Source organism: Microtus oregoni, unplaced genomic scaffold (genome assembly GCF_018167655.1).
Source record: "Microtus oregoni isolate MIOR12 unplaced genomic scaffold, Mior012 000002F_ref0000024, whole genome shotgun sequence".
NCBI classification, from domain to species: Eukaryota; Metazoa; Chordata; class Mammalia; order Rodentia; family Cricetidae; genus Microtus; species Microtus oregoni.
The window spans coordinates 53,974,860-53,989,059 of NW_024543061.1; the positions used below are offsets into that span (position 1 = coordinate 53,974,860).

The 14,200-nt window shown below is 38.1% G+C and overlaps 1 protein-coding gene across 12 annotated transcripts in view; it reads left to right on the forward strand.

Moving 5' to 3' along the window:
* The window catches only part of Setd5 (SET domain containing 5), a 78,564-nt gene that overhangs the window by 36,256 nt on the left and 28,108 nt on the right, over positions 1–14,200 (forward strand). For 8 of the 12 annotated variants that reach the window (XM_041644245.1, XM_041644275.1, XM_041644235.1 and 5 more), the window contains 12 exons: positions 46–104; positions 736–914; positions 1,823–1,861; positions 4,327–4,569; positions 5,061–5,209; positions 5,593–5,710; positions 6,401–6,510; positions 7,362–7,611; positions 8,232–8,315; positions 9,567–9,824; positions 11,328–11,648; positions 12,028–12,270. In XM_041644245.1, the coding sequence (XP_041500179.1) occupies positions 46–104; positions 736–914; positions 1,823–1,861; positions 4,327–4,569; positions 5,061–5,209; positions 5,593–5,710; positions 6,401–6,510; positions 7,362–7,611; positions 8,232–8,315; positions 9,567–9,824; positions 11,328–11,648; positions 12,028–12,270 (2,053 nt within the window). The remainder of the gene's footprint in view (positions 1–45; positions 105–735; positions 915–1,822; positions 1,862–4,326; positions 4,570–5,060; positions 5,210–5,592; positions 5,711–6,400; positions 6,511–7,361; positions 7,612–8,231; positions 8,316–9,566; positions 9,825–11,327; positions 11,649–12,027; positions 12,271–14,200) is intronic. The other 4 variants (XM_041644267.1, XM_041644291.1, XM_041644253.1 and 1 more) reach the window with 1 other exon arrangement.

Consider the following 14,200-nt stretch of genomic DNA (forward strand, 5'->3'; position numbering starts at 1 on the left):
GCATGTTGCTGGAAGGACTACTTTAAGTTTATTTTCCCTCTTTAGGGGAATGAGCAGGGGGAAGGTTATTAGACTTCATCGGCGGAAGCAGGACAACATATCAGGTGAGCAGAAGGTGGGTTAAACCCACATTTTGACTAAATAGTTTGTGATTTAAATGTTCTCTTATACTTGATAACTATCTTCACATAAAGAAATTCCCATAAAGCCACTGTATAGCTCTATCTAAAAATAATAGACCTGTAACAGTCTAATTATTCTTTGTAGGCACCAAAAATAAATTCCTTTTTTTAAAGTTATTATTATTATTATATTTTTGGTTTTTCAAGATAGGGTTTCTCTGTAGCTTTGTAGCCTGTCCTGGAACTAGCTCATGTAGACTATGTAGCTCATGTAGAGTTTGAGGCTGGCCTCAAACTCACAGAGATCCGCCTGCCTCTGCCTCCCAAGTGCTGGAATTAAAGGCCTGCGCCACCACCACCTGGCTTAAAGTGATTCATTTATAGTTAAAAAATAACAGAATCTAGAGACTACTTTGAGGGGGGGAAAATAGATGGAATACAAAGTAATTCTTATAATTAATGCAAGCAACAAAAAAAATCTTATTTTCAGAAGAAAGATGGGGTGTATGTTGATGTATAGATGCAGAGTTACAGTAGAAATAATGACTCACTAGAGTGCACATGGAAGGGAGGGAGTTAATGTTAGTACCTGAACTGTGAAATCTTTTTTCAGGTGGGGATAGCAGTGCAACAGAAAGCTGGGATGAGGAGCTTTCTCCTTCCACTGTGTTGTACACAGCAACACAGCACACACCTACAAGCATCACCTTAACTGTTAGAAGAACCAAACCCAAGAAGCGGAAAAAGAGTCCAGAAAAGGGTCGTGCAGCACCAAAGACGAAGAAGATTAAGGTATGCAGTATAAAAATACCTTGAATAGAAGTATGTCTGAAATAGCTCAAATGTTTGAGCAATAGTATGCTTCTTTTCTTTTCTTTTTCTTTTTTTTTGAGAAATTTGATGCCAGTGTTTGGCCACTTTTTCCTCCCTCAAAAATCTATATTATGTAGAAATAGACCAAGCTCTCTTCTCATCATAGGCTCAGTTTCTTCTACTCCAACTACCATCCCAGGTATGGAATTCCAGCCCTACCTAGTACAATCCCATGAGTTGTAACCTCAAGTCTAGGCTTCCACTCTCTTACAACATCTCCCTACTTCTCTGCCCCAGAGCAATCTGAACTTCTTTTCTTGGTTATATGACTGACCTCATGTCATTAGGTTTATTGTTTGTCCTTGTAGCTAGACAAGACAACACCAAAACTCAGAAAACATTTCTTGAATGGTCTAAGTTTCCTAGTGTCTTGGTCACTTTCTTATACTCCTAAATAAAAGGTCTCCAGAAGAAATCTTTAGTGTTTTCTATTCCTTTCTTTTCCATCACAGCAACTTGGTTGCTCCCAGGTCACTTCCCCACCCTTTGTAAAGGGGATTGGTCTTTGTTTCCTTCTTAATTTCAAAACTAGTAATCTACAATTTAAGGATTATAATTCCTGTTTGGTGTCAGGGGTCTGTTTAGTATTTGTGGTGCATGCTCTTATCTATTAGTTGTCTAGTTCCACCAAAGTATTGGAATTCATATCTGTTCATTAGCCTTTGAACTGTCCCTTTTCTTGATCATAGTTTGCGGTATTGCATTGTATTGGTTACACAGAATAAACAAGACAGCTTGGAGTACTAGTTAGTGCCTTAGTTTTAGTCTCATTGTCATTCTTGGTACCAAGTATTGTTTTGTTCTACTTGTTTTCCTCTTTGGGATAGGCATTTCAAGAGGGATCCCGGAAGTCCTTGCGGATGAAGGTAAGGGGTAACCTTCCCTGACGATGTGTTTTATATTTGATCTTGCATTTTGGAAGGTTTCTTTTCTGACATTGATCTGAGAATCTTGTAGTCTGCTTTTCATGAATTTGTAATTATTGCCAGTCAGTTTTCATAGAGCTTTTCTCCAAAGTGGATTTTCTTGGCTATTTTATGAAAAATTTTCCATTTTGTTTCATTAGCTGGCTTTGTGGTGGTGGGGTAAATTACATTTTTTTTTTAACAAATAAGGCTTGTTATGAGGCCTACTCTCCCAACTTGACAAGGCTAGTATGTATTATTTCTGTCACTGGATTCAACTTCAGGAGTGAGGTTTTTCTGCTGATGACCCCAGGCTCTTTTTTAAATGCTCCCAGACAATATGTAGGCTCTGAATCACCATTTGGAAGGATAATGCCTTAGCAGGAAATTGTTGTTGTTAATATGAGCTAGTCTTGTTGAAATATCACTTTTTTTGGCATATCTGTTTGGTAGAGATTTATATGATACTAGTTTTCAAATAATTGGGCTTATGTGACTTTGTGTGTGTGTGAGAGAGAGAGGGGAGGTGTTGGAAAATGGACAAGTAATGTCCTTTTTAGGTACTGGCTGGTTTTGTTATTTGTTGTTGTACTGGTGGCTTTATCAGAGTTAACAGGATGGAGGAAAATTGGTTGTACTTTCTTGTATCTTTTTCCCTGTCTACTTATAAGCTCTCATACCTCCCAAAAATTTAGGATTCAAGATCTTTAGTTTGAATTTTAAGTTGTAGTTTGGTTCTTTTAAGTATTCATATTCCTAATGTCTTAAATTAGCCATTATATAAACAGTGACTAAGTTAGGATAAACTTGTTGTATTGGAATTACTTTCTATTTATTTGGAGCACCAGTTGATGTTATATCAGTGATATCAAGTGACCTAACATTTGGAGGTCTAGCCTCTTGTGTGAATAGGAGACAACTTTCACAACCACGGAGTTTCAGAGGCCTGAGCTGTATTTTGTAAAATATTTATAATTATTATTATTTTTAATGGGACAGATCTCTGCGAGTAGCCAAATTCATTTTAACTGGTCATTTCATTTTGTTTCATTTACTAAGAAGAATCCTACATAGAATTTGGGGGCTAACTGTAGACCTCAAGTGTAAATCCTTTTTTCTATTATCAACTAATTACTGGAACTAGCTCCAGAGTTTCAAAACCTTAGAAAGCCATCTGTCGCTCTCAGAAAAGCTCACATAAACTGTCACTTTCTTTAGTTTCAGCTCACTCTCATAGGTATATGTTAAAATCTAAATAGAAAAAAAAAAAGGTTTTACTTTCATTATTTTAAGTTGGGTTATTAAATTTTGTTCTCACAGTTAATGAGAATTTTACTAAATATCCAGCTATTACCTAGGAGAATGGATAGAAGAAAACAGCATTTGAACTCAAAGTCAAGAGCTTTCGTACTAGACACAACTCTTAGCCAGTAGTTTTGGGACAGCAAGGTGACTAAGCAGGGAAAGGCACTTTCTGCCAAGCGTTACAGCCTGACTTTGATCCCAGAGATCAAAGTGGCAGGAGAGATTTAACTCCTGCAAGCTGTCCTCTTGCCTCCACTGGAGTACTGTGGCACATGCACATTAATAAAATAAATCTTAAAAATAAAACAATAAAGTTAACCGATGTTTCTTCAGCACATTTGGTTAAATAATTCTGGTAGATTACATTGAATGACAATACATTATTCAAAGTACATTTGGTAATGTTCCCAAATAGTAATTTTTCTTGTGGGTGGGTAAGAGTATGAACTAGTATTGCTAATGAAATTAATAGATGGTATAAAAACAACCATTCTCTTAATACAAAGACAAACCGTTTATAGTGCTATTCTAACACAAGTAAATATTAATCCATTTTGAAATTTTATACACTAAAACAACCTAAGATCCTTTTTGCTTTTTTGAATTTTTTTAGGAATTTGACATAAATCTTGATTTTAAAAAAATTGATTTTTGCCGGGCGGTGGTGGCGCACGCCTTTAATCCCAGCACTTGGGAGGCAGAGGCAGGCGGATCTCTGTGAGTTCGAGACCAGCCTGGTCTACAAGAGCTAGTTCCAGGACAGGCTCCAAAACCACAGAGAAACCCTGTCTCGAAAAACCAAAAAAAAAAAAAAAAAAAAAAAAAAAAAAAAAAAAAAAAAAATTGATTTTTATGACTTAAAATGATCATGAAGCCAGTAATGAGTGAAAATACCGACTAGATTAAATTCTCACTTTATAAATGGGCAGATAAGTTTTCTCACTTGAATTTGTTCAAGAACTCATAGTTCATTAGTAACAGAAGCCAAATCTCCTAATTCATAGTCCATTGCTCTTATACCACACCAATTGCCAATTGAAAACAAGTACCTTGCTTATCCTGCCTTCCTCCATATTTATGAATGGTCTCTTACTAATTCACTTGATCTTTGTTCTCTACAGAATTCTCCCTCTGAAGCACAGAATTTAGATGAAAATACCACTGAGGGCTGGGAAAATCGGATAAGACTATGGACTGATCAGTATGAAGAAGCTTTCACTAATCAGTACAGTGCAGATGTACAGAATGCTCTCGAGCAACATCTACATTCTAACAAGGAATTTGTTGGCAAACCTGCTATTTTAGACACTATTAATAAGACTGAACTGGCCTGTAATAATACAGTAATTGGTTCACAAATGCAGGTAAGAACTAAAGCATTAAAGACATTTAAAGATCGAGATTTTTTTAATACCCAAAGAACAAGAATGGGTTAGAATTATAGCTCCTTACAGAATAACAAATGAACTACTTACCTGCTGATCATCTTTGTCCAAAATCAGATTGCAGTAACTAAACTGTCTAGGTACATATTTTAGAACTGTCTTTATTTAATAAATGGTGGCGGAAGTTTCTTGTGCAGCCTAGATTGGAATTACAAAAGATTTATAGGAAGCTAATGTAAGTAGATACATCTCTACTGCCATTGTAAGTTTGCATTTTCTGGAGTCACCAGTTGGAACATGTTTCCTGAAGAAATTGATCTATGTCAAAATGAAAATTTTCTGATCTCCAAGCTATAACACACAGATAAAACCTGAAAATGTTGGTGCCTTTTCAATAGTTAGAAAACATTGTAAATGCTGACCACATTGCTGTTGCTATTCTTAAATGTTAATGTTCTGTTTTTATTCAGTTACAGCTGGGGAGAGTCACTCGTGTTCAAAAGCACCGGAAAATCCTGAGAGCTGCAAGAGATTTGGCTTTGGACACTCTTATAATAGAATATCGTGGGAAAGTCATGTTACGACAACAGTTTGAGGTCAATGGGCATTTCTTCAAAAAGTAAGAACGTCATTCATTGAACACTGAGGGCTTGCATGGTTCTGGCTGACCAGTCAGTATTGCTATGAAAATCATCTTACTTGATTCTGAGGAAAAGCTAATGATTCAAATAAGCCCATGTCTGTCTGTCATTGGTACTTTTGAAAGGGCTAATAAATCTGCAAAATGTTTAGTGTGTGAAGTGGTGATGACTCCTTTCCAAGCCCAGCATTCTTTGTTTTGTGTTTATTCTTAAATGAAAAGCAGACAAGTTTGTGGTCTTTTCTAGCTTAGGCATTGCAAATGACTCTTCCTTCTTATGTCAGCATATGATTCACATTTATAGTCGTGGGGTGGCCTTTTATTTGTGTTGAGAATTACAGGAATTTTAATTGTATCCCTAGACCATATCCCTTTGTGCTCTTCTACTCAAAATTCAATGGTGTAGAGATGTGTGTGGATGCTCGTACTTTCGGTAATGATGCTCGGTTCATCAGGAGATCATGTACACCAAATGCAGAGGTAAGCAATCTTTAGCAACATCCCTTTCAGTGGAACCACAAAGGACACGTTTACTGAAGAAACAGTCTGAAAACTTCACCCAGATAAAGGTCTGTAGCTATTAGTTGTATGATCTTTAAATGCAGTGGTGAATAAACAGAAGTGTAGTGCCATATGGAAATGGGACAAGGACATTGCTTTAAAGAGGACAGAAATAAGAGGCAAGTTTGTATTTGCTAAGAATTAAGACAAAGTGGATAAGAAGTTTATAAATATTATTGGATAAAAAGAAAAAGTCCATGTGGTGGTGGTAGTCATTATTCTCAGCCAAGCCATTTGTCTTTTCTAGATTATGGAAAACAGTGTTGAGAATTTCTAGACATTTCTAAAATTCATTATTTGATGCATTCACACTAAGTGCAATAAGATTAACAGCTTTGTTTGCAGGCTAAGGAATTGTAATTCTCCAGCAGAATGCAAATGATCTTTAAGATATAAAACAATTTTACCCTGATTTGTAACATTGTTGCCTTTTTCTTTTGAAGAAGTCTAATAGATTGTTTGTTACTATATAATAATTTCAAATAAAATGATAGCATTAAATAAAATAATAGAGTACTCAAAATGGGCAGAAATTATTTGGCTCAGACTTTTCCCATTTATGGAAAAGTTGGTTTTAAAGGCAAACCTATTGATACCTTGTTCACACAGGTGAGACACATGATTGCAGATGGGATGATTCACCTGTGTATCTATGCTGTCTCTGCTATCACCAAGGATGCTGAAGTCACTATTGCTTTTGATTATGAATATAGTAACTGGTAAGACATCAGAAACTTTTACCAGCCTGAATAAGTGACAGTGTTAAGATTTTTAACTCAAGAAGTCTGTTTTCAATTCTTCACCCCCCCTCTTTTTTTGCTCTGCCTATTCTTTTCATGAGTAATGTATTTTTTTTTATTGAGAAAAAAAAATTTCTGCCTACTCCCAGCCTCCCACTCCTCCCCCCTCCCCCCACTCCTCTCCCCCTCCCCCCACTCCTTTCCCCCTCCCTCTCAAGTCTGAAGAGCAGTCAGGGTTCCCTGCCCTGTGGAAAGTCCAAAGTCCTCCCCCCTCCATCCTGGTCTAGGAAGGTGAACATCCAAACTGGCTAGGCTCCCACAAAGCCAGCACATTATGTAGGATCAAAACTCAGTGCCATTGTCCTTGGCTTCTCAGCAGCCCTCATTGATTGCCATATTCAGAGAGTCCGGTTTTATCCCCTGCTTTTTCAGTCACAGTCCAGCTGGCCTTGGTGAGCTCCCAATAGATGAGTAATGTATTTTCTGCCTAGAAGTTATGTAATCCCAGCACATGAGAGGCAGAAGTTAGTGGATCTTTATGAGTTCCAGGTCACCCTGGTCTACATAGGGAGTTCCATGCCAGCCAGACCTTGTCTCAAAAATAAAACTCTAGGCTGATTTGGTGGAGGTTTGCTTCTTTCCACTTCTGTACATAGACTACAAGAGATACACAGAGAAACAGAATATTTACTGAAAGTATCATACCTATTCTATTTTATTCAAAGATAACAGGAAATTTCTACACTGTTTTAATAAAGTGAATGGATAATATGCCATAATGTTCTCTTTTCAAGAATATTGAGACACTTTTGGTTGTTTCTTTGGCACAGTAATTACAAAGTGGACTGTGCGTGTCACAAGGGAAACCGGAATTGCCCTATACAAAAAAGAAATCCCAATGCTGCAGAATCGCCACTCCCACCTCCTCCTAGCTTTCCCATTATTGGAGCAGAGACCAGACGTAGAAAAGCGCGGCGGAAAGAGCTGGAAATGGAGCAGCAAAATGAGACTCCAGAAGAGAATCATAACCCACAACCACAAGAAGTTTCAGAAAAAGTAACTGTTTCCAGTGAGCATGAGGTAATCTCCCTGGCCAAGTCAAGGTGTCTGAACTCAGGTTGCCGTGTATTGTTTTAGAGATACTGTACTAAAACATTTAATGTTATTCACATCAGCATGAATATACTTACTTGAGTTTTCTTTTCACTTTATATATTAAGAACCATGAGACCACTCCGAGGCATGGTAGTGCATGCCCTTAATACCAGCCCTCAGGAGGAAGAGGCTCCAGCAGTGAGGGCTATTACTCAGAAAACCCTGTCTCAGAAAACAAAACATGAGATGTGTCCCAGAACGAAAGAAAAGACACTAATAATAGTAATAGTAATAATATCAAGAACTATCCTTTCAAGGCCTGATATGATGATACACACAGAGTCCCAACATCTGTAAGGCTGGGGCCAGGTGATCTTGAATTTGAAACCAGCTTAGGCTGTGTAATAAGGCCCTGTCTCAATAAATGTACAAACAACAATAAAGCATCCTTTGACTCATAGCCTTTCTACTTATCATGTATAAGGACCTGGGCTCAATTCCTAGCTTAGAGCATAGAAAGGGGTGGAGAAGTAATGATGCCAGAATAAAGCAGGTTGATGTTGCTTGGAGCTTGAGTATGATCTAATAGTGCTTCTGTGTTAAAGGAAGCTGACAATCCAGAAGAAAAACCTGAAGAAGAAAAAGATGAGCCTACAGATGACCAGGAGAACCCAGCTCATAGCAGGAGGGTAAGTCTCTGTGTTTCTCCTGACTCTAGGAGTTTACCATAAAGTAGATATCATTATAGTTTTCATTTTTCTATATGTAGGCACATCCTCAGTAGTTTATGGTAACTATCTTACAGTGGTTTTAAGATATTTCCTTCTAACAATTGGATTTCCCTAAAACTTGGCAGCAAAGATCAGAGTTTGTTGGATTAGTTTTCTTGCTTTGTTTTGAGTTTTATATTTAAAAATCAAAATCAAGTAGAGCGAGTGATAGTAAAGTTGCACAATATGCACAGGGTCTTGACTTCAGTCCCAAATTATTGGGAGGATGGGGGAAAAAAATCACCTCTCTTAGCCCTATATCTCCATGACAGAAATGTTTAAGAAAAACAACATAAAGGAGGCCCTGTCTACTTGGGCTTAAGTCTCACAAGTTTCAGTCCAGGTCTGCTGGATTCATTGATTTGGTAACAAGCAGAAATAGGACAGCAGCAGGGCTGGCGAGATGGCTCAGCGGTTAAGAGCATTGCCTGCTCTTCCGAAGGTCCTGAGTTCAATTCCCAGCAACCACGTGGTGGCTCACAACCATCTGTAATGAGGTCTGGTGCCCTCTTCTGGCCTGCAGGCATACACTCAGACAGAATACTATATACATAATAAATAAATAAATATTTAAAAAAAAGAAATAGGACAGCAGAAGTCCATTGCAATAAAAAAAAATTACTTACCTCATTACTACCAGAGCAGAGATAAGGAAAGTGTAAAGGGGCCAAAGACAGAATATACCCTTCCAAGGCACACCTCTAGTGGCTTGCTTCATCCAAGTAGGTTCCAGTCCTGGGGTTTCCACAACCTCACAGTAGTAATTACCACTTGTTCCAAGCCTTTGGGGCACGTTTCACATCTAAGCCATAATACTTTTTCTGTCAAATGAATTAAGGAAGTTTGTTAATTGTGTTTATTTGTGGTTAGAAAAGGCTTAATGACAGTTTGCTTTGTTTTTGAGCTCAGAAAATAGGATAGGTATTGGTTGTGGTTGATTTATGTACTAAACCTGTGAAGGTAGTAGTAGCTCAGCTGGTTTTAAAATTTTTAGCTTTTGAATTTGCTTTGTTTCATAATTGTTTCCTATATTTAAAACAAAATTTTAAGATTTTGTCTTATAGTTCAAAAGTGCATATGCTTTCTTGAATAAGTTGTTATAAACTCCACTGATAGTTACTTATAAAACACCTGGACCTGCTTCTAGTTGAACTTTCCTTCTTTTTTTAGACTCGGGAAGATAGGAAGGTTGAAGCCATCATGCATGCTTTTGAAAATTTAGAAAAAAGAAAGAAACGGCGGGATCAGCCTGTAGAACAGAGCAGCTCAGACATAGAGATTACTACCAGCAGTTCGGAGACAGCCGTTGGAGAAGAGACAAAAACTACAGCTCCTGAGTCTGAAGTTAGCAACCCTGTTTCAAATATTGCCATCCCAAGCACCCCACAGAGCACTGGTGTGAACACAAGGAGGTCTTCCCACACTGGGGTAAGAGAGAAAACTCTTTAACAGTCTGTGTCTACGAACATTAGTTGTCTTTTTTCTTTTTTAGAATGGTAAAAATTAGTATTTTCAACTTGGCTCTGTATTAGAATAAGTAAAGCCATTTTGATCAGAGCAGCTGATTTGTGGGGTGCAAGTGAAGTCAAAATTTGAATAATAATAAAAGGCCTCAGCTCTAAACAGTCTCCCAGATAAGCAGGGTGGTGAGTTCAAGGATCATTTGGTTTGGGGACTGGGCTTGGTGTAGCTTAGTATGAGAATGTGTGCTGAACTGGCAGAAGACCTCACCCAGCTTTGTCTCCGTCCCCAAGGGAAGAAAACAAATTGTTGGGTTTCTCTCTTGGACAGTCTAAATGGCCCAGTGAACATGTCTGGCCCCTCAGGGTCTATGATAAGCCTGTTTTTTCCCTGACTTAGCAACAAACAATAAGGCTTAACATAAAACTTGGGTGTGGAAAAGAAACAAGAATTTACTTTCCTGCTAAGAGCCTAATATAAATTAGGTAGCTACCTTTAACTGACTTCTGATCTATTTTTATTTTCAATTAGAATTAACTAAGCCAGATGTTCATCTGCAGTCTATTTAGGTGATATTAATCGAAAAAATTTTGCATGTAAAGATTACATTTAAAAAATATTTTTGCTTGGGGAGGAGGCGGAAATTTTTTTCAAAAAAAAATATAAAATATAATCTTGTGGGCTGGAGAGATGGCTCAGAGGTTAAGAGCATTGCCTGCTCTTCCAAAGGTCCTGAGTTCAATTCCCGGCAACCACATGGTGGCTCTGTAATGAGGTCTGGTGCCCTCTTCTGGCCTGCAGACATACACACAGACAGAATATTGTATACATAATAAATAAAAAAATATTTAAAAAAAAATAATCTTGTAACTGGAAAAAAAATATTTTTGCTTTGTGACGGGTTCTCACTGTATAGCCCTGGCTGGCGTGAAACTTGCTTTGTAGAATGCACTCACTTTGAACTCACAGAGTTCTGCCTGCCTCTGCCTCCTTAGTGCTGAGGTTAAAGATATGTGACACACATACCCAATTCAGATTTTTTTATTTTTATGTGTGAATGATTACATGTGTGTATGTATGTACACATGTGAGTGGCTGGTGCCCACAGAAGTCAGAAGGTGACATTCTAAAACTGGAGTTAGAGGAGGTTGTGAACTACTATGTGGGTGCTAGGAACTGAAACAGGTCTTTGCTGCAAGAGCACCAAGTACTGATAATTGCTGATTCATGTTTCCAGCCCCAAAGATTACATTTAAAATGACAATAAATTCTTTTTCAACATTATCATGTAGAATGCTTTAAATAGACTAAATAAGAAACAGGTATGAAATTTCTGATGCTGGTTAAGAGGTGGCTTGTCTAATCCCAGCACTTGGGAATCTAAGGTAAGCTAGAGGCCAACCTGCAAGATTCTTTCTGCAAAAGAGAAGAGAAATTTCTAGTAAAATTTGTCTCTCATGTTGTTTACAGGATGTAGCTGCAGAAAAACCAATCCCCAAACCACCTCCAGCTAAGCCTTCTAGACCCCGACCGAAGAGTCGAATTTCTCGGTACCGGACCAGTTCAGCCCAAAGACTAAAACGCCAGAAGCAGGCCATTGCACAGCAGGCAGAGCTTTCACAAGCAGCCTTGGATGAAGGAGGAAGTAACAGCTCAGTAACTCCTCCTGAAGCTGGAAACATAGACAGTTCAGGAGAGAACAGACAGTTAACGGGATCTGAACCAACTGTGGTATCAGCTACTGGATCACATGTCATCCGTGCTACATCTAAATACCCTAAAACCAAAAAGGTAAGTGACAGTATAAATCAGGTCAGACAAGGAGTGTCTTAGTAAAATAAGAGTGTTTATAGTAAGTCCCCAGAAAAGAAATAATCTTAGAATTATAGATTGAACATTCTAGATAAAAGTCATTTATGCTGAAAGCTGAAACCATCCTACTTACTTTTTGTTCACTTGACTTTATAGACAGAGCTTAAATTCTGGTAACTGAAGGTGTTCTTTCTTTGTGAGCACAGAGAGGGTAAAGAAACCATACATCCTCACGATGGTTGTTGCATCTGTTCTAGTTTTTAGATGAGGTTTGTCTTTGTGAACTACACTACTGCTCCTTATGGCTGTTACTTATTCAGTGTTAATTAATGATTTGTTGTTTGTTTTTTAACCTTAGTATCTAGTTACAGAATGGTTGAATGACAAAACAGAGAAGCAAGAATGTCCTGTTGAGTGTCCTTTACGTATCACCACTGACCCAACTGTGTTGGCAACAACCCTCAACATGCTACCGGGTCTTATTCATTCCCCGTTAATTTGTACCACCCCCAAACACTACATTCGCTTTGGCTCACCCTTTATGCCTGAGAGGCGCCGAAGGCCCCTTCTGCCTGATGGCACATTCAGCTCCTGTAAGAAGGTATGTGTGTGCATGTGTACGCTCACCTTCCTGTGGATGAAAATATGTTACAATACTAGATGATGCATATAGTTGTGGTGTGTTTTACATAACTAGCTGCTCATGAGTCTCAAGATAACTGTCAGTTTATATTTTGTTAGTTATTACACATGAATATTAACGCATCAGGAGCCACAATGACCAAGATGGAATGTGTGCTGCATTTTGGTGCTCTAATTTGTGACTATTCGGTATTACCTTACCGGGAATCTTTACAAGTTACTGAGTGAGAGCAGAAGGCAATTGATAGAAGGGATGTATTTTGTAAATGGTTTTGTGGTACAGGTTAGCATGGCCATTTGTGATTATTGTGTGATATTGGACCCCAAATATTTAAAGCACTGATGTAGCCATAAAAATGGACAAGATTATGATTGTAGCTAAGTAATCAATCACTGTTACTTCTTGAAGGAGTTTAGAGAAAAAAAAATCTCTCATAATTGACATAATTCCTGTTATTTGATCAGATAACAGTGGGTTAGACTTCTTGTTCCCTAGAGATATGGAACATGCTGTAAAAGACTGTCTGCCTTTCTGTGACTCTCTGGTTGGGTCTAGTAACAGCAGTGTTTGGTAGTTGTTTTGGAAATAGATTGTTCTTCAAACTTATAATGCTTTTTCAGAAACATAGGGCATACTTCATTAGCTCTTTCTATAGGTAGAGTTCTGTTCCCTGGAATACCCTTTTCTCTAATCCTCAGATCTGGATTCAGGCTGCCTCCCTCAGTGTCTGTATTGCCCTCCTCTGGCACCACATTCATGAGGATGCTGCATGTAGCTTATTTGATGTGATGAAGTCTTCCAACTCCAGGCACGTCTTCCCTAGTTCCTCCAAACTTAAAAGGTTTTCTTTTTCCCCAAGAACATAAGTTCTTGGGAGTTGGGAAAATGAAGGATTAGCCAAAATGGCATAGGATGTGGAAGGGAGGACTGCTGCAGGTATCTACATAAAGAAAGGGCAATGCTGCTAAGTCAGTAGCACACTGCAGAAGCCTTAATTGACACGTCCTACCTAAATAATGCTCTCATTTGTATTGTGTGTCAGAAACTTCCACGTAGAAGAAATTCTGAGATATTTGACCACAAGATCCTTGTCAAAGAGATTTTGCATGATACAATAACATAAGTAACTTGGTGTCATAAATAGCAATAGTTTTCAAAAAGCTGTTTACTGTAGGAGTTTTGTCTAGGTAATGAAGGAGAGTTGGGTCTCTACGGAATTTGCTTATACCAAGTCACTCAGATCAACTGACTTGTCTTGGATCTTGAAGATATTATCTAAAAAGGAAAATGGTTTGCTGTACAAACCAATGGTCATTGTTATGATAGTGCATGCCTGCTGTTCCATCATTTAGAAGGCTGAAGTAAGATTTTTGTATTGCTAGCCCCTGCTACATAGCAAAATCTTGTATTAAGAAAACCACCAACAACAAAAAATAAAACATGATTTACTAGTTAGTGGTCTACGTATAGAATGGCAAAACTGAGACCCAGTCTTCCTACATTGCTCAATTCTTCATTAAGAGTAATAGCAGGAAGCTGATACGATGGTTAAGTGGGCAAACATTTGTCACCTATTAACATGAATTCCATCCCCAGAACCCAGGTAAAAGTGGAGGGAGAAAACTATTCCACAGCATTGTTCTCTAACATCTACATAGCCATGAGTATACACAGCTAACATCTACATAGAACCATATACACAATTATAATGTTGGGGTTTTGTTTTAATTTTAACTTTTTAGTTTTTCAAGACAGGGTTTCTCTGTGTCCTGGAACTTGTTCTGTAGTCCAGGCTGACCTCAAACTTGGAGAGATCCGCCTGCCTCTGCCTCCTAAGATGAAAACCATGTGCTGCCACTACCCTGCTTAACTTTTTTTCCTCCTAAGG